We start from the raw sequence: 20,007 nt of genomic DNA, 5'->3' as shown, positions 1-20,007 counted from the left end.
AAAGAGCTTGCCAAGGCTTTCCCTCACCTCACTTTAGACTCCAGGGGGCCCAGGGTAGGGACAGGGAGTATCTTTGCAAGACGGGGGATGGCATGGGGTGGTGGTGGTGTTGCAAAGGAATGGCTGCCTGGGCTCAAGCCAGATTAGCCTGCTGACCACTCTGCTAGCCTGGGAAGCTCTGTATCACAAGAAAAGTAGCAGTGTTCCCTTTAGCAATGCACAGAATTGAAGAAACAAATGAAAGAATGAATGAATGACACTTGGCAAACTCAGAGGAAGAAAGGAAACGAAGTTTCAAGAAATACCTTCACTAGGGTCAAAGCAACAGCTACTTAATGCCAAGAGAACATGTACCAAGTGTGGCAGGCAGCTGTCCAGATTCCACAAAGGGCAAATCCACCATCCCAAGCTGGGCAGGAAGCCAGCTGCAGACTTACCCCCAGGCCGATGAGGAACTTCTGCTCACTGCCAGATACCATGCAGCGGTAGTCAAACACAGGGCGGATCTTCTCCAGGGTTTTAGAGGTGAGCAGTGTGGGCTTGTAGCTGAAGATGTCAATCTCAGTGCCCTGCAGCCACGAGTCAGAGAAAACACTGCCGGGTTGGGGGAAGGGACAGTATGGGTGCCTATCTGGGCTGGGGGCAGGCTCGACAAGGCAAGAGACAGGAAGCATTGGCTCTCTGAAATATGCTCCCCTGCACCCCCTTCTCTACCTAACTGTGCACTAAATGGGATCTATTTCCATCTGCTTGGAATGTTCCTGTAGGACCTATTAGGAGAGGCTGGAAAAGGAAAGAACACTGAGTCCCCAAGTACAGATCAATTTACCAGACCTATAAGAAAATGTCACCAGAATATAAAAGCTGCCCCTTCAATAAAACTCAAAGCAAGGATTCTCCAGCAGTTGGTTTGAGAACAGTTTAGTGATCTCTTTACCCCATTTAGAAAAATGTACACATACTATTCTTTTGAGGGCATCTTGAACCTCAGTCTCTACTCCCTGACCCCCACAAAACCAGCACAATTGCCCATGATCTGGGACAGATTTAAATGAGGCCCAAGTAAAAGCTGGAGGTTGAGTGGTAGAAGAAACAGGGCAAAAGAACTCTGAGGACCAGCTCACCAGAAATAAGACAAAGAACCTGGGGTTAGGCCAACCCTGCTGCGGGCTTCCCTGGCAGCTCCCTTCACCCTGTGCCCAGCTCCCTTGCCTAAGATCATCCCACACTCTATGTCTCCTTTGTAGGCAAATCCCACAGGACCCTGAACTTGCCAGGGTGACACAGCCAGAACCACCCTTTGGGTGGCAGGAATGCTGAGCCCAAGCACTGAACATGAGAATCTTCCGTTGGCCTGACTGTGCTCTTGGGGAATTCAACACCCTATACCAAAGGTTCCCACCTGTGGCAGCCTTAGCTCCGCCCCTTAGAGCCTATGGTGGGCACCTGCACAAGCCCTCTGGAGACCATGCATCTGGGGCCTCAGTGATACCATCCCCATCTAGAGACAGATCTCTAACTTTTTATGTCCACCACAGATACCAGTCTTACCTGGATTAGCTCAAAGAACTTCGATTTAGGGTCGGAGGAAGAAGGAGCCACACGAGCCTGGTCTGGGATCTGAAATAAGACAGCAAAGAGCTTTGACTTTCAAATGCCCTTTTGACCAAGACCGTGTATGAGTATATGCAGGTGGAGGATAGGGTCAGACTGGGGAGGAGGAATGGCACACAACAAAGGAGGCTAGGCTGACAGGGATGGAGGTGGATAATTCACTCACTGCTCCCTTTCAGATCCTGTGGCAATGGACCCCAAAGGCTACTTCCTTTTCTCTGGGGCTCTCTGTTGTCAGTGCTGCTACATGGGGCCACCAGTTGCAAAACTGACACCGGCCCACCTCCCCACACCCCACCCCTTAGTCCTTTCTGACCCAGCTGCAGGGCCAAACCAGCAGTGAAAGGGCCAAGGACGTAACTACCAACAATGCCGAGATGTCAACCTCTGGGATGCTGTGAGGGTAGCAGATATTTTTGGATGCGGAGAGACCCTAAGGTGACAGGATTGGGAGTCAACCCCATTCTTCTCTATGGCTTCCCTGCCCTGAAGCAGCAATGGGCTGGGGGAGATACTCACCCCCCAGAGTCGGAGGCACTCCTTCCGTATCTCTGCCTGTCGAGGCTCACTCAGTGTCCTGGGAATATGAAGCCAGTTAGTGATTAAAATCTCTAAGAGGCACAGGAGTGCCCCCTGTGCACCCCTCATATCCCATAGAGAGGAGGCCTGAATGAATGAACATGTGAGTGTACACACAGACACTATGCTGCCACTGGCCCAGCGTGATTACAACACATGCAAGGCTCTCCTTTTGAAGACAGGAGCTCAAACATACACGAAATGGGATTACCTGCCCTTCTCACCACAATGGGAAAGGAGAAAGTGCCCTCCAGACGACCTGGATGCCAGGGTCCTCCCCGACACCCTTTTCAATCACCCATCAGCATGTTCTAGCTCCTCTTCTGCTGACACAGGCCACACTAAACCCATCCCAATGGATGTCACCATGCCCCACAAAGCTGAATTAGCTTATGTTCACCCCCTACCCGAGGTTTCTCTGATCAGTCCTACCTCTCCTCTCTTGATCACTCTTTACTCTGTATCCCCTGAACATTATGTATTCTACTTGTGCCATGCCACTCTACACCCTCTGATGCACTGTTAATAACCTTTCCTGTATCCTTTTCCTGGGTTACTCTTATCTGCCCAAAGACAATGTAAAGTATTTGGGGACAAGGCTCATGTCATATGCTTCTCTGGCATCCTTCAGAGACCATAGCAGAGTATGAGAAAAAAGTAGGTGTTTTAAAATGTCGTTGAAATGAAAAAAACAAACAGCTTGTGGGGAGGAAAAGCAAGATCTTCCCTTGAAATAGGTGGTTTCTGAAAAGTGGGCAACACTCACGTGTCTTGAACAAAGGCATGGATTTTCGCCAGAGCTTTGATCTGCAGACTACAGTGGCTAGAAGAAAAAAAAATTATTTGATCTCAGGATTACCAAAAAAGACAGGTAACTGACATCAGGACAGAGAGGTTAAACGGGAGCAGTGGCCATCTATATTTGGTGAAGGAGCTGGAGAGTTGAGAAAGAAACCCACACCCCTACCCCACAGTGCAGTTATGTGGGGCTTACTGAAGGATGAGGGTAGAACAGGAAAACCGAGTCACTCAGTTCTTAGATCCCAAGTCCTACTAAAAGGAAGCTTCTAATCCCACCCTTAAATAATCTGAAAGTAGTGGTGAGCTCATTCAAAGCCCAGATTCAGTTCAACTATAGACTAAGCTTACTCGACCTATGTATACTAACAGCCACCCTTTCTACTTTAGTCTTCACTGTTCTTTACACACAATGTCTGGCATTTAATAAAAAAATTATGAGGCATACGATGAAGCAAGAAAATGCTACCCATTGACAAGAGGGAAAACAGGCCAACAGAACAAGACCCGGAGATGGCCCAAATGTTGGAATTCTCAGATGGGGCCTTTAAGGTAACTGTGATAAACATGTTAAAAGATCTACTGGAAAGGGTGAATGACGGCCAGGCGCGGTGGCTCACACCTGTAATCCCAGCACTTTGGGAGGCTGAGGCGGGTGGATCACGAGGTCAGGAGATCAAGACCATCCTGGCTAACACGGTGAAACCCCGTCTCTACTAAAAATACAAAAAATTAGCCGGGCGTGGTGGCGGGCGCCTGTAGTCCCAGCTACTCAGGAGGCTGAGGCAGGAGAATGGCATGAACCCAGGAGGTGGAGCTTGCAGTGAGCCGAGATCGCGCCACTGCACTCCAGCCTGGGCAACAGTGCAAGACTCCATCTCAAAAAAAAAAAAAAAGGGTGAATGACATATATAAAAAGGTGAAGATTTTCAGCAAAGATATAGAAACTATATTTTTAAAAGGCAAATAGAAATTCTAGAAATGAAAATATGTTAGAGATGAATAATTATTTTGCTGGGATTGGCAGACTGAACATAGTAGAGGAAAGAATCAGTGAACCTGAGGACAGACATGTCAACAGAAACCCAAACTGAAACATAAAAGAGGAAAAAAAGTGAAAAAAAAAAAAAAAAAAAAGATCATCTAGGTATTGGGGACAATAGCAAACTGCTTAACATAAACATAATTGGAGTTCCAGAAGCAGAGGAAAGAATAAAACAATATATTAGGCCAGGTGCGGTGGCTCACACCTGTAATCCCAGCACTTTGGAAAGTTAAGGTTGGCGGATCACCTGAGGTCAGGAGTTCGAGACCAGACTGACCAACATGGCAAAACTGTCTCTACTAAAAATACAAAAACTAGCCAGGCATGGTGGTGGACACCTGTAATCCCAACTACTCAGGAGGCTGAGGCAGGTGAATCACTTGAACCCCAGAGGCGGAGGTGGCAGCGAGCCAAGATCACACCATTGCACTCCAGCCTGGGCAACAGAGCGAGACTCCATCTCAAAAAAAAAAAAAAAAAATGGATAAAACAACATATTGACAAACTAATGGCCAAGAAATTTCCTGAAGAGTTGAATGAAATCAATCCACAGATCCAAGGTCAATGAACCCCAAGCAGAATAAATACAAAGAAAACCACATATAAATATATCAAGATTGAGATACTAAAAATAACAGATAAAATATTAAAAGCAGCCAGAGGGGAAAAAGACACATGACATACAGAAAAACAACAGGTATAATGGCTGACTTTTCATCAGAAACAAGGGAAGCAGAGAGCCATGGAATCATATCTTTAAAGTGCTAAGAGAAAAAACATCAACCTCAAATTCCATACCCAGTGAAAATATCCTTCAAAAATGAAAGGGAAATAGTTTTTTGTTTTGTTTTTTGTTTTTGTTTTTTTTTTAAACAGAGTCTGACTCTATCACCCAGGCTGGAGTGCAGTGGCACGATCTCGGCTCACTGCAGCCTCCATCTCCTGGGTTCAAGCAATTCTTTTGCCAGAAGGGAGTTTCGCCATGTTGGCCAGGCCAGTCTCAAGCTCCTGGCCTGAGGTGATCCACCTGCCTTGGCCTCCCAAAGTGCTGGGATTACAGGCGTGAGCCACCATGCCCAGTCTAAATACATTATTATTTTTTTTTTTTTTTGAGACGGAGTCTTACTCTCTCACCTAGGCTAGAGTGCAATGGCACAATCCCGGCTAACTGCAACCTCTGCCTCCCAGGTTCAAGTGATTCTTCTGCCTCAGCCTCCCGAGTAGCTGGGATTACAGGTACCCGCCATCATGCCGGCCTAATTTTTGTACTTTTGTAGAGACGGGGTTTCACCATGTTGGTCAGGCTGGTCTCGAACTCCTGACCTCAGGTGATCCACCTGCCTCAGCCTCCCAAAGTCCTGGGATTACAGGCGTGAGCCACCATGCCTGGCCCAAATACATTTTTAAATAGACAAAAGCAGGGAATTAGTCTCCAGCAGACTTGTACTACAAAGACAGGCTAAAAGAAATTCTTTAGGGTGAAGCGAAATAATTCCAAATAGAAATCTGGTTCTACAGGAAGGAATGAAGAACACCAGAAAGGTAAGTATGTCAGTAAATACCAAGGACCTTTTTAAAAAAATTAGATATATATGTGCATGCATGTGCATCTTTAAAAGACTATAAACGGTTTAAAGTAAAAATAGTAACAATATAAAGTAGAGTTTATATAAAAACAAAAACACAAAGACAAAAGAACAATAGCATGTATCGTGTTGTAAGGTTCTTACACTGTTCATACAACAATGAAATAGTTTTGGAAGGCAGACGGATTACTTAAAGGTGCATATAGTAATCTCTACAGCAACAATTGAAACATAGCAAAAAAAAAAGGCATCTAAAAAACCTCAAGGAGATAAAAGGAATACTAAAAAATACTGAATTATTTTAAAAATACTGAATTAGTTATTAAAAAATACTGAATTAGCTCCCCCCCCCACAAAACAGAGGGAAGAAAGGAAGAGAGGAACAAAGAGCAGACAGGATAAATAGAAATCAAACAACCAAGATTGGGGATTTAAAGCTAAACATTAATAATTACACTCAATGTAAATGCACCAATCACCCCAATTAAAATGCAGAGACTTTTATCCAGATCAGACTGGACAAAAAGGTAAGACTCAACCACATGTTGTCTATAAGAAACATATTTAATCATAAAGACAAAGGTAGAAGGACAAAAAAAGACCAATAAACACTTAGCTAAAGAAAGCTTATGTGGCTATACTAATGTCAGATAAAGCAGACTTTCAGACAAGGAGTATTACTGGAAATAAACAGGGTATTTCATAACAATAAAAGGTCAATTCATCAAGAAAACAAAACTATCTTAAATGTGCATGTGCCTAATAACAAAGATCCCAAATAGCTGAAGAACTGACAAAACTAACAGAAGACACGGACAGCTCAATAATCATAGTTAAAGACTTTAACAACCCTCTTAGCAGTTAACAGAATAAGTACTCAAAATATCAGTTAAGATTCAGAAAATTTGAAAAACACTATGAACCAACTTGACCAAATTAACATTTATAGAACATTATGCCAAGCAACACCAAGATAGAGCATATGATGGGCCATAAAATAAGCTTCATTAAGTTTCAAAGGATCAAAATCATACAGAATACATTCTCTGAGAATGGTGTGACTAAATCTAATAGATATCTTGAAAATCCTAAATTATCTGAATATTAAATACAACATATACATAATCTATGAATCAAAGAACAAATCATAAGGAAAAAATTTAAAATATATGAGCCATAGGTTAATTAAAAGACACATTATCAAAATGTAGGAGATTCAGCTAAAGCATCCTTTTTTTTGAGACACGGTCTCGTTCTGTCACCCAGGCTGGAGGGCAGTGGTGCGATCTTGGCTCACTGCAACCTCTACCTTCTCAGTTCAAGCGATCCTCCTGCCTCAGCCTCCTGAGTAGCTACCACAGGTGTAAGCCACCATGCCCAGCTAATTTTTGTACGTTTTGTAGAGACAGGGCTTCACCATGTTGCCCAGGCTGGTCTCAAACTCCTGAGCACAAGTAATCAACTGCCTCAGCCTCCCAAAGGGCTGGGATTACAGGTGTGAGCCACCGTGCCTGGCCCTAAAGGATCCTTAAAGGAAAATTTATAACATTAAAAATTATATATATATACACGTATGTGCAGAAATAGAAAAACCCATCCTAAAATTTATATGGAATCTCAAGGGACACCAAATAGCCAAAATAATCTTGAAAATGATGAGCAAAGTTGGAGAACTCACACTTTCTAATTTTAAAACTTCCTACAAAGCTACAGTAATAAAAACTGTCTACTACTGGCATAAAGACAGACACATAAACCAATGGAAGAGATAGCCCAGAAATAAACTCTTACATATATATGGTTAAATGACAGATGCCAAGACCAATCAATGGGGAAAGGGCAGTGTTTTCAACTAATGGTGCTGGGAAAACTGGATATTCACATGCAGAAGGACCCTTACCTAATACTCTATACAAAAATTAACTTAAAATGAATCAAAGATCTAAATGTAACAGATAAAACTGTAAAATTCGGCCGGGTGCAGTGGTTCACACCCGTAATTCCAGCACTTTGGGAGGCCGAGGCAGGAGGATCACGAAGTCAAGAGATTGAGACCATCCTGGCCAAGAGATCGAGACCATCCTGGCCAACATGGTGAAACTCCATCTCTACCAAAAATACAAAAATTAGCTGGGCGTGGTGGCACGCACCTGTAATCCCAGCTACTCGGGAGGCTGAGATGGGAGAATTGCTTGAACCCGGGAGGCAGAGGTTGCAGTGAGCCGAGATTGTGCCACTGTACTCCAGCCTGGTAACAGAGCAAGACTCCATTTCAAAAAAAAAAAAAAACTGTAAAACTCTTTAAAAACATAGAGGAAAGATTAATGACATTGCATTTAACAATGATTTCCTGCATATAACACCAAAAGCACAAGGAATAAAAGAAAAAAATTGGTAAATTGGATTACATCAAAACTTTAAACTTCAGTGCATCAAAGGACACAATCAATGCAGTAGGGAAAAAAAAACCTACAGAATCACAGATATTTTCAAATCACATATCTGACAAGTGATTAATATCCAGAAATATATAAAGAACTCCTACAATTCAACAACAACAACAAACAAACAAAAAAACAATTAAAAACAGCCAAAGGTCAGCCAGACATGGTGGCTCATGCCTGAAATCCCAGTACTTTGGGAGGCCTAGGTGGGCAGATCACCTGAGGTCATGAGTTCAAGACCAGCCTGGCCAACATGCTGTAACCTGTCTCTACTAAAAATACAAAAATTAGCTGGGGGTGGTGGTGGGTGCCTGTAATCCTAGCTACTCCAGCTACTCACAGGACTTGTATCCAGAATGTAAAATAATTCCTGCAACTTAATAAAGAGGCAAATCAATTTTTTTAAATGTTCAAAAGACTTGAAGAAGCACTTCATAAAATAAGATATACAAATAGCCAATAAGCACATAAAAAGGGGTTCAATATAATTAGTTGTCACAGAAATACATATTGAAACCACAATGATATAACACTACATTGCACCAAATGGTTAAAATAAAAGACTGATAATACCAAATGCTGACAAAGACGTAATCAGAACTTCACACTTTGCTGAAAGGAGAATAAAACAATATATATAAATTGTTCTATTGTTTTTATATATAATATACTTTTTGTTTTTTTGAGACAGTCTCACTCATTGCCCAGGCTGGAGTACGATGGCACGATCTCGGCTCACCGCAACCTCGCCTCCCGGGTTCAAGCGATTCTCCTGCCTCAGCCTCCCCAGTAGCTGGGATTACAGACATGTGCCACCATGCCCAGCTAATTTTGTATTTTTAGTAGAGATGGGGTTTCACCATGTTGGCCAGGCTGGTCTCGAACTCCCGACCTCAGGTGATCCACCCGCCTTGGCCTCCCAAAGTGCTGGATTACAGGCGTGAGCCACCGCGCCCGGCCATAATATACATATTATATGTATACTATATACATATACATTGTTTTATTGTTTGTCTATACACACACACACACACACACACACACACACACACAGTGTTTTAGAAAACTATGTGGTATTTTAAAATAAACATACATCTCCTCTATGATCCAGAATTTCCCACTCAGGTATTTACCCAAGGGAAATTACAACATTTGTCCACCAAAAACTTTGTACAAGAATGTCTGTATCAGCTTTATTCGTAACAGCCCCAAACTGGAAATATCTCAAGTGGCCATTGACAAAAGAATCCTCATACAATGGAATGGAATACTAGTCAGCAAGAAAAAGAAACCAACTAACATAATATGAATGAATCTCAAAAACATGAGGAGGAAAAAATCCCAGACACAAAATACAAAAGTAAAACTAACTTGTGGTGATAAAACTCAGAAGAGGGGTTACTTTGGGGCTGCCTGAGTAGGGGCATAAGAAAATTTCCTTAGGTGATGGAAACGTTTTTTATCTTTTTTTTTTTTTTTGAGATGGAGTCTTCCTCTGTCGCCCAGGATGGAGTGCAGTGGCGCGATCTCGGCTCACTGCAAGCTCCGCCTCCTGGGTTCACGCCATTCTCCTGCCTCAGCCTCCCAAGTGGCTGGGACTACAGGCGCCCGCCACCACGCCTGGCTAATTTTTTTTGAATTTTTAGTAGAGATGGGGTTTCACCGTGTTAGCCAGGATGGTCTCGATCTCTGGATCTCGTGATCCATCTGCCTCAGCCTCCCAAAGTGCTGGGATTACAGGTGTGAGCCACTACGCCCGGCCACATTTTTTATCTTAATAGGGATGTAGGCTACAAGGATATATGCATTTGTAAACTGATTATACACTTAAGATTTGCATTTCACTTACAGAATTATACCTCAACTTTTTTAGAAAAAGAAAAGCGGCTGGTTATAGAGTTGCTTAAACACTCTGTGTTATTGGAACCCCTGAAAAGAATTCCAGTTCTGCCATGCATCTATGCACAATTTGTTCAGCCAAAAGACATGTTCCATAACCCAGAAGTGTTACAAAGCCCTAGCCAGGCGGGTCTCTGGGCCTGTTTGCTTCCTCATCTATAACATGCTGAAGTTTACTGTCTGCTCCACCTTGGTGCCTACCATTGCTATCAAAATGAGGGCGCTTATATGGCAGTACTGTGGAAAGTTAAAACACCAGGCAATACTGGAAAAATAGGAGAGAATAGGATAAAGACTTCCTCCCCTTCTATGATTCTCCAGGGCCACCTCTATCTTCAAACTTCTCTGGGGGACTTAAGGTTGGACCCTTAACTAAGGCCTTTCCAACACCTGTTTAGCCCCCTAAGAGAGCATTTTCTATTGAATCACTACTACTATACAACCCTCCAGCCTATCTCCAAACACTTTTTTCTAAGGCCTGCCCACTGAGAAAACTAAGCCAAATGTCACAACTTTAAATTATTACCACTAACAGGGAGTGGGGAAAACAAAGAAGATACAGAAAACAGCATTTGGATCACCAGCTGGGGAACTCATGAAGAAATGGCAAAAGTTTGGGCACTTCCAAAGCATGTTGTACACATGCTTTCCATCCATCTCCTGCCTCCAAACAGGGACTTCACCAGGCAACAAGCATGATGGCCTTTTACAAACAGCAGCAATTAAAGGGAAATTACTCCTGCCTCCAGGGACACAGGCTGCTCTGTCAGCTTTCACTGTTATACACAGGCTCCTGCAGGCAGGCCTATACTAGCCAGGCACCTACCTGCCACCCTTGGGACAGGGCATGGCAGCAGGATGGGGGTCCCTGAGGGTAACTAACCAAAGTCCCAGGGAGCCCTGAAACCAGCAGACCAAACCCAGTTGCCAATTTGTCAGGGTTGACAAAGTGATACCAAGAGCCAACCATTCAGTCTTTCACTCTCTGGTCTTCCTTAGGACCTCAGTGTTACCAGCAAAAACCAGCTCGTTGGCTTACCTCTCATTGGACCGTATCATGTAGTCAGTAAATTCATGGTCTCCCTTGATCACCTCCAGGGGGACCACCAAGTTGACGTCGGAATCCGTGTTCCGCAGCTGATTGAGTTTAATATTCACTGCGAAGAGGTAATCCCGAACATCATCTATGCCCACCTTCAGGCCCTTGCACACCACATACCTGGCAGAAGATACTCTGTCACTCCACCGAGCAAGGGCTTCCTCCCCATACATTCCTTTTCCCCCAACCCCTTGTGGAATCAGAAAGCTTAATGGCTTCCCTGTTCAACCTTAGGCCTACGCACAAAGAACAACACAGACCCTTTGTGGTGCTAAAGTTCCCCTCAAATCCTTCTCTGTTGAGCTCTATTTCTACTCTCTATCGCAGTAGTTCCTAACTTCCCTGTGACAGACGGGCTGTGTCACAATCACCTGGGGAGTCTGTTAAATTACAGACCTAATGAATCAAACTCTCCCAGGAGAAGGCCCAGAAATATGTGTTTGTAACAAAGCCACTGGGCAATTCTGATTGGTTGCATTTTCTCTCACCTTGTGTGTGGGCAGTGTCACACTGGGACCCCAGTAGTGCCTCTGGATAGCGGCTCCTTGCCCCTTCCCAGCCCAAGACCCCTGAAGTGTCCGTACTATTGGTCACTTTCTCCTTGGCCAAGCTGAGAATCCCTCACATAAGCATGGAGCATAAGGCTTGGAAGAAGGAGGCAGAGGCTGAACTGGCATATCACAAGACCAAAAGATCCAGGAATCCTGAATCCTGTTGGCTCCCATCACTTCTTTAAAGTCAAGGTTTTAAACGTAGCTTAAGAGGTCATGCCAGAGAGATGCACCATGATTTGCTGTTCTGACATTTAGCCAATTAATCTGGCTAATATAGAGAGAAAGGCTTCACCTCTCTGAGTTGGCAGGACGGCTGGTAATAGGCTTGAAGAGACAAACTCGTTCAAAGCAGCAGTACAGCAGGTAGACAAGCCCCACACTAAACGGTGTGAACAGGTCAAAGGTTTTACAGATGAAGTGGCCTCCTAGATTAGAGAGAAAACACCAAAAGCAGCCAATGGGTCTATTCCAAGAGATGGGTGAAGTAGTCTTGGGAGTAAATATGACAAAGTCAAGGAAACCAGCACCTGGGTCTGTTAAAACTCAGAGACAATTTAAGGGGGAGAACCATCTTTGGAGGGGACTTTGAGGATTCCACAGCCCTTTCTTCCCTAAATTACTCATTTAGCTACCTGTCCTCTAATATAAGCAGATTTTTTTAACTTCCCCACCAACCCCTTGTACATGTTCTTGTCCAATAGGGCCTCTAAGTGGGTCCTGGGGTGAGGAGACAGCTGAGGAAGTGTCACCTGTCCGGACAATGGACAGCGCCATGAGGAACTGACACAGAAGCAGCTGCTTGCTGAGGATCTCCTGCAGGTTCTCCTGCCCCTCCACCGAGAAACCCTGAAATGAGAGCACAAGGAATGGGGTGGGAAAGAGAAAAGAGAAGGACTAAGAATAACATCACTACCTCATCTTCATCGAGAGTTCTTGAAGTGTTTTCACTGATCACCATCTGATTGATGAAGAAGCAGCTCAGTGTTGAGTTATTTTAGAAGGTCACTGGGCTTGTTAGATGGAGTAAGCACAGGACCCAGGCCTACTACTGGACCAGCTCCACTTTCCTGCTCTGTCATTCTCAGGGGATGGAACCAAGCCTGCTTTTCCAAGGAGATGGTTTAGAATGTGTTTTAACTCATGGGAATCCAGGGAAGAGTAAGGCAGAACAGAGGCAAAATATTGTCTAGTCAGAGGTCAACCACAACATAGGAAACAGAATGCTCTGGTGAGTCCTAACAAGACCAGGGAGTGAGTGCAGTGAGAACACTCTGCTTCGGCTTCCCACTCTGGTGAAGGAGAAAAGTTAACTTTCCTAGTCACAATAATCTCTCTCTGTTGACTCAGGTTTTACTTACAATACCCCCTTTCCTGTCCTAAGACCACGGTGCCTCTTGTCTCCAGCTGGCAGACTCTCTGGCCAGGGTATTTACCGAAAGAATGTGTGATGCTATTTCTAGAGTGGTCTCCCTCCTTGTGAGATCCCAGCAGGAGACAGAGTCAGGCTTACATAAAAGTAAAGGAGGCCAGGGGACATCAGGTGGCACAGTGTTGTTAAATGGGTACAGTTTCTGTTTTGCAAAATGAAAACTTCTGAAAATCTGTTGCACAACAGTGTGAATAGACTTAACACTACTGTTAACACTTAAAAATGATTAAGATGATCAAATTTGTGTTTTTTACAATAAAATAAAGAAAAAAGGACGCTGCCCTCTATTAAACACGCCCCAGGTGTCCCTGACTCAGTTCTACAAAAGTGATAGCTAAAGGACTCAGGATAAGAAATGTTTAGGAGTGTCTTCCAGACTTAAAGATGCTTCTCAAAATGCTGCCTGATTATGGGGTCAATTAAAAAAAAAAAAAGCCCAGGTCACCCCTTTACACTGCTGAAGTGCTGAAGCAGAAAGCCCTTGAGCTTCCAACTCTATAGCTGCCGCACAGCAACAGCTGCCTCATTAGCGCTATCAGACTCCCACATCTGCTCAGCCAGAGCAGCCCCTCCCTCACAGCCAGCCCCAAGCCTGTCATCTGTTGTTCCCTGCTGTGCACAGTGCTTTGGTGAGCCTAGGCATCTTTGGATATCATGCTGACATCCTGCCCACCTACCTTCACTAGCCACACAGCTACTGCTTAAGAGGCCACCCAAAGAGTCCCAGAGGCTTTTCTCAACTCTAGCTATACGATCCTGGAGCAGCTGCCAAATTGTCTGTCCTTCCTCTAGAGTAAGTGGTGGCTCACTCCAGAAAGGAATGCCTGCATTGTCAGATTACTGGGTGAGAGCTTCTGCTGAACAAACCTGCAATGGGCTTCCCTCTGTGCCTCAAGCAGCTGCCCGTAGACAAGGCCTCTTGAACATTCACTTTAACCCAGCCCTGACAAGAGCCTCCTGTGGATTCCCCTGTGCTGCCGTCTTTGGTTAGGTGGCCATCTGTCAGCCTATGAGAGGCTTACAGGTGACCATGTATAGACAGCCTCCACCAGGAGCAACACCAAGATCACCCTGCTCCAGGCAAAGGTATCCACAACATCAGTCTCTACACAATTATCATTTAAAAAATGTATAAAAAGAATAAAAATGCATTCTCTACAATCTGAACTGTGAAATACCATCTTTGGGAGCAGCTAAAGAACCAGATAAAACAAACAATTCTCAAACCTCTAAAATAACAAATCCTTAATGCATCAGTCTATGGAAAAAAGGTAACCTACCCCATCAGCCATCAGAAAATGGACACCCTTGCGATCTGTGTTATCCAGGACAAAATTCCGAAAAGCAGAGATGTTCTCTGGGCGGGTGATATCTCCATCTCCATCAATCCCACCCTCACCTGTCAGAATACAAGAGTCATAGTGAGTTCATCTGCCCTATACATGTCAGGAGCTGGGACACGAGTGCTCTGGGTCAGTGAAGACAGGCATCAGGTGTCTCAAGAACTAGGGCCCATCCTGCAAGGCTCCCTTACAGTGATGGACCAGGAGGAACAACAGTACTCTGCTATAATGAAACACAGTCCCAAAGGAGTTGACCAGTCAAAAGTCATCAACTCGTGGAACTTTCTCTTTAAGACCCAAGTTGTGTTTAAGGCACCTACATTTAGGCATCAATTTTGTAATAAGGACTGTTCAGAAAGGACTTAGGATTTGCTGTCAAATTACAATCAACATAGAGCAGAGGGACTGCTGTGGGTTGCCGAGCTGTCTGCAACCCAGTGCATTCTGCACCTGGCACAGAGGGCGAGAGATGGGCATTGGGTTTATATTTGTTAATAACCCTGCCAGTTCTCAGCCAGAGATCAGGCAGTTTCATTATCTCCTGCCACCACAAAAGCAGAGTGTTCCTGAAAGGAGGAATTAATAGGGCCTTGATGAGAATCTGCTGAGGGAGTGTTTGACCTGTATTCTGCAGGCCCAGGGTAAAAAGGGAACCAAGATTCTGACATGAACTGTGAAGCCCAGGGTAAGAGACCTAGGAAAGAAAATATGGCATGTGGATAACAACTGCTTCTGACCTGAAGTCCCCATAGAGGGGCTGTCCCTCATACCTCCTAGTACCCTCCTCAATGTCCCTACCATAGTAGGGTTCGAAGAGTTCACTGGAAGCAGAGTAGAAGTCCTCCAGCTTGAAGTCATTAGGGCCCTTCAAAGTCATTCCAAAGCCCTTTGCATGCCACTTCTTCCTCCACAGCACATACTCTGAGAAGCCACCTGGGCCTGCGCAGACATCAGCAAAGTACAGAAGCTCAGCTTCCCGGTCCTTCACCAGTGGCTTCTGCAAAGGCAAGTGGAGGACAGGAGAGGAAGGAAAACAAGACAGCTCAATGGGCAACAAGAAGGAGAATGCAGGGAGAGTAAAATAAGCCTTTCGCCAAGTACAATCCAGAGCTCCCACCAGAGCTACAGCACCCAGGAAATGTATCTTCTGGTGATTAACACCCTTTAGTGTTGCCTCACCCACCCTCAAAATACCCACAATGCCTATCACATCACCAGGCCTAGCTCAGACTCCTCATAAAAACATCTTCATGGAGCCAGGCGCGGTGGCTCAAGCCTGTAATCCCAGCACTTTGGGAGGCCAGAGAGGCAGATAGCCTGAGGTCAGGGGTTTGAGACCAGCCTGGCCAACATGGTAAAACCCTGTCTCTACTAAAAATACAAAAAATTAGCCAGGTGTGGTGGCACACACCTGTAAACCCAGCTACTCGGGAGGCTGAAGCATGAGAATTGCTTGAACCCGGGAGGCAGAGGTTGCAGTGAGCTGAGATCGCGCCACTGCACTTGAGCCTGGGCGACAGACCGAGACCCCGTCTCAACAAAAACAACAAAAAACATTTATGGGTATCTGACTACATTTTTTATCTCTCAGAGTGTTTTCCTCACCATATCCTGCCTTTCAAGAGTCCTACTGAACAGAATATGCCCCACATATACAGATAGGGAAAAAGAGGCACCAAGATACAAAGTCACAAAGTAATCTGTTCACAGCCAGTCTGCAACAAAGCTAAATCAGGGTCCAGTTGGCCTAGCCACTAGACTCAGGTCTTCCTGTCCAACCAAAGGCTGGGGGGCTCTAACACCCTCTCCCAGCCACAGGAACCTCCCTTTTCCCATCATAGCCTCTGTCTTCCTTTCTCCCCTTCCTCCTTGGCTCTCCCAACCACCTTTTAAAAAGTCCCAAATAACTTTCTATTTTGGAATAATTTTAGATTTACAGAAAAGTTGCCAAGATAGTACCCCTCACCCAGTTTCCAGTTTTGTTAACACCTTACACCATGGTATGTTTGGCAAAACTAAGAAACCAACATTGATACCTTACTATTAACTAAACTCTAGACTTCATTTAGATTTTCACTAATGTTCTTTTTCTGTTTGGGATCCAATCCAAGACACCACACTGCATTTGGTCTCTCTCCTTTTTGCACTCCCTTTTTTCTTCTCCTGCCCAGCGCTGGGTGTGGGGTTGGGGCAGGGCACAGTCAGAAGCTGACAAGACAGAGAGGGAAGGAAATACTGTTGTGCAGCAACAGCAGCTTCCAGGCAACGCTCGGAGCACCCAGCCAACTCAGGACTGACTAATCATCATTTGAATTTTGGCATAATTACATTTGTGGCCCCTTGAGTAGCTTTCGCTCTCTCTCCCCAGGTTTTTTTTTTTTTTTTTTTTTTGGCAATGAGGTCTCACTCAGCCCATGCTGGAGTACAGTGGTACAATAATAGCTCACTGAAACCTTGAACTCCTGAGCTCAGGCAATCCTCTTTCTTCAACCTCCTGAGTAGCTGGGACCCCTGACACACACCACCACGCTCAACAATTTTTTTTTTTTTTTTTTTTTTTTTTTTTTTTTTTTTTTTTTAGAGACAGGATCTTGGTATATTGCCCAGGCTGGCCTCAAACTCCTGGACTGAAGCAATCCTCCCACTTCAGCCTCCCACAGTGTTGGAATTACAAGTGTAAGTCACCATGCCCAGCCTAGCTTTATCTCTTAACCTCACATTTATGCTGAACCCAGTACTGGACCATATTGTATGTTTATACTTCTCTTACACAAATGCTAGGTATGCTCTTACCCACACCTGAGCCCTAGACAGTGAAATTCTACCCATCCTCCACAGCAGACAGGATGAACCATTTGCACTGGTGACAACAACAAAAGGTTGAGTTCTACAAGTGAGTAACTGCAAAAGACTATAGCTGGCCTCAGACCATGATGAACACTCAAGCCAAAAGGGGCTTAGGGACCTCAGTCTTCCCTCTCTACAGGTTCAGCATGGCTGAGTGCTGGTCTAGAGTTCTGCAGCTGCTAGATAACGATCAGAAAGCTTTAGGGGAAACAGTCCCAAGAAAGAAATAGACATACTAATGTTTACAACCCAATCACTTCTAGGTGAGGTGGGCCTTTCTTCTGATGATAGCTATCTGGCTTTATCAAAATAGTGAAAAAGTCTCTGGAGAAAGTGACTTTAGCTAAAAATAAATGTCATCATCCCGTGACAAGCCCACTCCAGGCATGCTGGGTCTTAATTGTTCTTTCCCCACTTCCTTACTAAGCCGCCCCAGCATTCTTTGTTCCTGAGCCATCGATTATTCATCTTTTTGGATTATATTCATTTGCACACAAAAAAGACCTAATGGTATTTGCCAAGAACGTTATGTAGCATCTTCGAGTCAGCATGGTGGTAATGAGGCAGGGGTCACAAGTTTTAGCCCTACACATACTGCAAAGAGGGAAAAGCAAGGTTCCTTGCCACTGGCCGTGCCCTCTAAGTGAACCACTGGTCCAAAGGAAGACTGGGAGAAGGATGCGGAATGATCGATGCGAACACCTCACCCCTGCAAAGGGGGCATGAATATGACCTCGTTCTGTGATTTCAAGATGTATGGCCCTTATAGGTCATGGCCAGGAAGTCTTTTCACAGGAAGGACAGCTGGGGTTCTTAGCCCTGCTACTTACTGACTGTGCAGTCAAGGACAAGCACACAATTTAAGTCATTAAGCTTGAGCTTGCTCAGTTATAAATTGGGACTGATACAGGTATTTCTCCAGGCCGTTGTAGGACTAAATAAAGTATCCTATATTGAAGAGCTTTACAAACTGTAAAGTATTAAACAATTAATGCAAGATGATATTGTACTCAATCAGATCAACTTCCTCAGAGTCAAAACTCTTATCCTTTTCCATGTTTTTCTCTTTCCAGTGGCGAGTACAGCAGCACTGCACACTCAATGGAAATTAGACAAATGATGTCTAATTTCCTCAGCTAGGACTGAAACTTAGAGATCTATCTTCAGTTGTCTTCTGCAATGCTTCACAGACAATGTATTCTTGTCTCAACAACATTCCCAGGCACTCGAACCCCTGACATAATGTAACAGTTTATAATATGCTTCCATATACTCCAAGGATCTAAATTTCCCTCGTCCTTTGTCTCTTCCAGTTCTTGCTTATAGCTTCTTTATTTTCCTCCCCTTGCCCCCTTTCTCCTTTACCATAACCTGCAGCACCACAGACCTACTTAAAAACTTCAGAGTTGGCTGGGCGCGGTAGCTCACGCCTGCAATCCCAACACTTTGGGAGGCCAAGGCAGGCGGATCACCTTAGGTCGGGAGTTTAATACCAGCCTGACGTGGAGAAACCCCGTCTCCACTAAAAATACAAAATTAGCCAGACGTGGTGGCACACGCCTGTAATCCCAGTACTTGGGAGGCTGAGGCAGGAGAATCACGTGAACCCGAGAGGCGGAGGTTGAGGTGAGCTGAGATCGCGCCATCGCACTCCAGCCTGGGCAACAACAGCGAAACTCCGTCTCAAAAAAAAAAAAAAAAAACTTCAGTCTGCTCTCTCCATCACTTGTCATCACCTCTTAACCTCTTCACATTCCAAGCTTCAAATTCTCCTGCTCTTAGTCTATAATTTGCCTGATCCAAGAGCCACTATGACCCTAGCAAACATGGGTGTGTGCCTGGGCCTTCAGCCACTCCCTCTTCTGCTGGGGACTGCTCTAGTGTCTCTGCTGGCCTGAAAACCACACCAAGCCTGTGGGGCTTGGCTGTAACTCTGGTCCTCAGGGGAAAACGGAAATGAAAAGAGAAAATAAAACACCAGGGGCTCGAGAGAAATCACTTTTTTTATAGTGAAGCATAGAGAAACATCTCTGAAAGGGCAATTCTCCATGGCCACTAACAATCAATTCAGGTCAAGAAGCTGCCTGAAGCATTACAAACACGGCTGCCTTTTCCTATGTAACTAAAATCTCTACCCTCAACCTGAATGGTACAACCCTGGTGCCTACTTCACTTTCATGACAGCAAAAGGCAATAACCAGATACCAGCTGCTGGAGGCATTTGTATACAAAAGCCAAAAAAGACACTGTGACTTCCCATCAGCTTCACAGAGCTCCTCTGCCAGGCAGGGGTTTAAAGGAAATCATTTGGAGCTCAGAAAATTAAATCAACATTATATCAACCTAATTTTCTCAAGATGCTAATTCCAAGAGCCCTTTTGTGCTGCCTGCTGGTACTGGAGAATGGGAAGGGAGACCTGGGAGTGAAAAATGAGTAATGGCTGGAGGGGCTACATGCCAGTTTTGCCAGCAAGGAGGAAGCAGTTAGGTAGGTGGAGCTGAAACATTAAAGAACTTGGAAAACAAGTTTCTTTAGCCAGTGGATAATCAGGGGGTCTAGTGGAATGAGGGTGAGTGAAGCAGAAACAGGTTTGGGGATAGCTGGCTCCTGGCCCTATCACTGTCAAAGAAAAGTAACTTTCTAGGACCGGGTAAAAATGCTTTGAAACCCTGAAGGGAATTCTAGAATGAAATTTCCTTTTTTTCTTTCTCTATCACTATGGAGAGTCTATGTTCAGAGAAATGAGATGCAGCAGAGTAGAAACTCATT

At 44.6% G+C, this 20,007-nt stretch overlaps 1 protein-coding gene across 5 annotated transcripts in view; it reads right to left on the bottom strand.

Annotated features, from left to right (window-relative positions):
* The window catches only part of CMTR1 (cap methyltransferase 1), a 49,780-nt gene that overhangs the window by 8,796 nt on the left and 20,977 nt on the right, over window positions 1–20,007 (bottom strand). For all 5 annotated transcript variants that reach the window (XR_010157994.1, XM_527377.6, XM_009451173.4 and 2 more), the window contains 9 exons: window positions 15,189–15,387; window positions 14,328–14,446; window positions 12,368–12,464; window positions 11,911–12,043; window positions 11,005–11,184; window positions 2,960–3,016; window positions 2,134–2,191; window positions 1,552–1,620; window positions 438–569 (listed from right to left, as the gene is read on the bottom strand). Coding sequence is in view for 4 of the 5 variants with exons in the window: in XM_527377.6 (XP_527377.3) it covers window positions 438–569; window positions 1,552–1,620; window positions 2,134–2,191; window positions 2,960–3,016; window positions 11,005–11,184; window positions 11,911–12,043; window positions 12,368–12,464; window positions 14,328–14,446; window positions 15,189–15,387 (1,044 nt within the window). In the remaining variant the exon portion in view is untranslated. The remainder of the gene's footprint in view (window positions 1–437; window positions 570–1,551; window positions 1,621–2,133; window positions 2,192–2,959; window positions 3,017–11,004; window positions 11,185–11,910; window positions 12,044–12,367; window positions 12,465–14,327; window positions 14,447–15,188; window positions 15,388–20,007) is intronic.

Source organism: Pan troglodytes, chromosome 5, assembly GCF_028858775.2.
Source record: "Pan troglodytes isolate AG18354 chromosome 5, NHGRI_mPanTro3-v2.0_pri, whole genome shotgun sequence".
Classification (NCBI taxonomy): domain Eukaryota; kingdom Metazoa; phylum Chordata; class Mammalia; order Primates; family Hominidae; genus Pan; species Pan troglodytes.
This window is presented reverse-complemented; position numbering and strand designations above follow the sequence as displayed.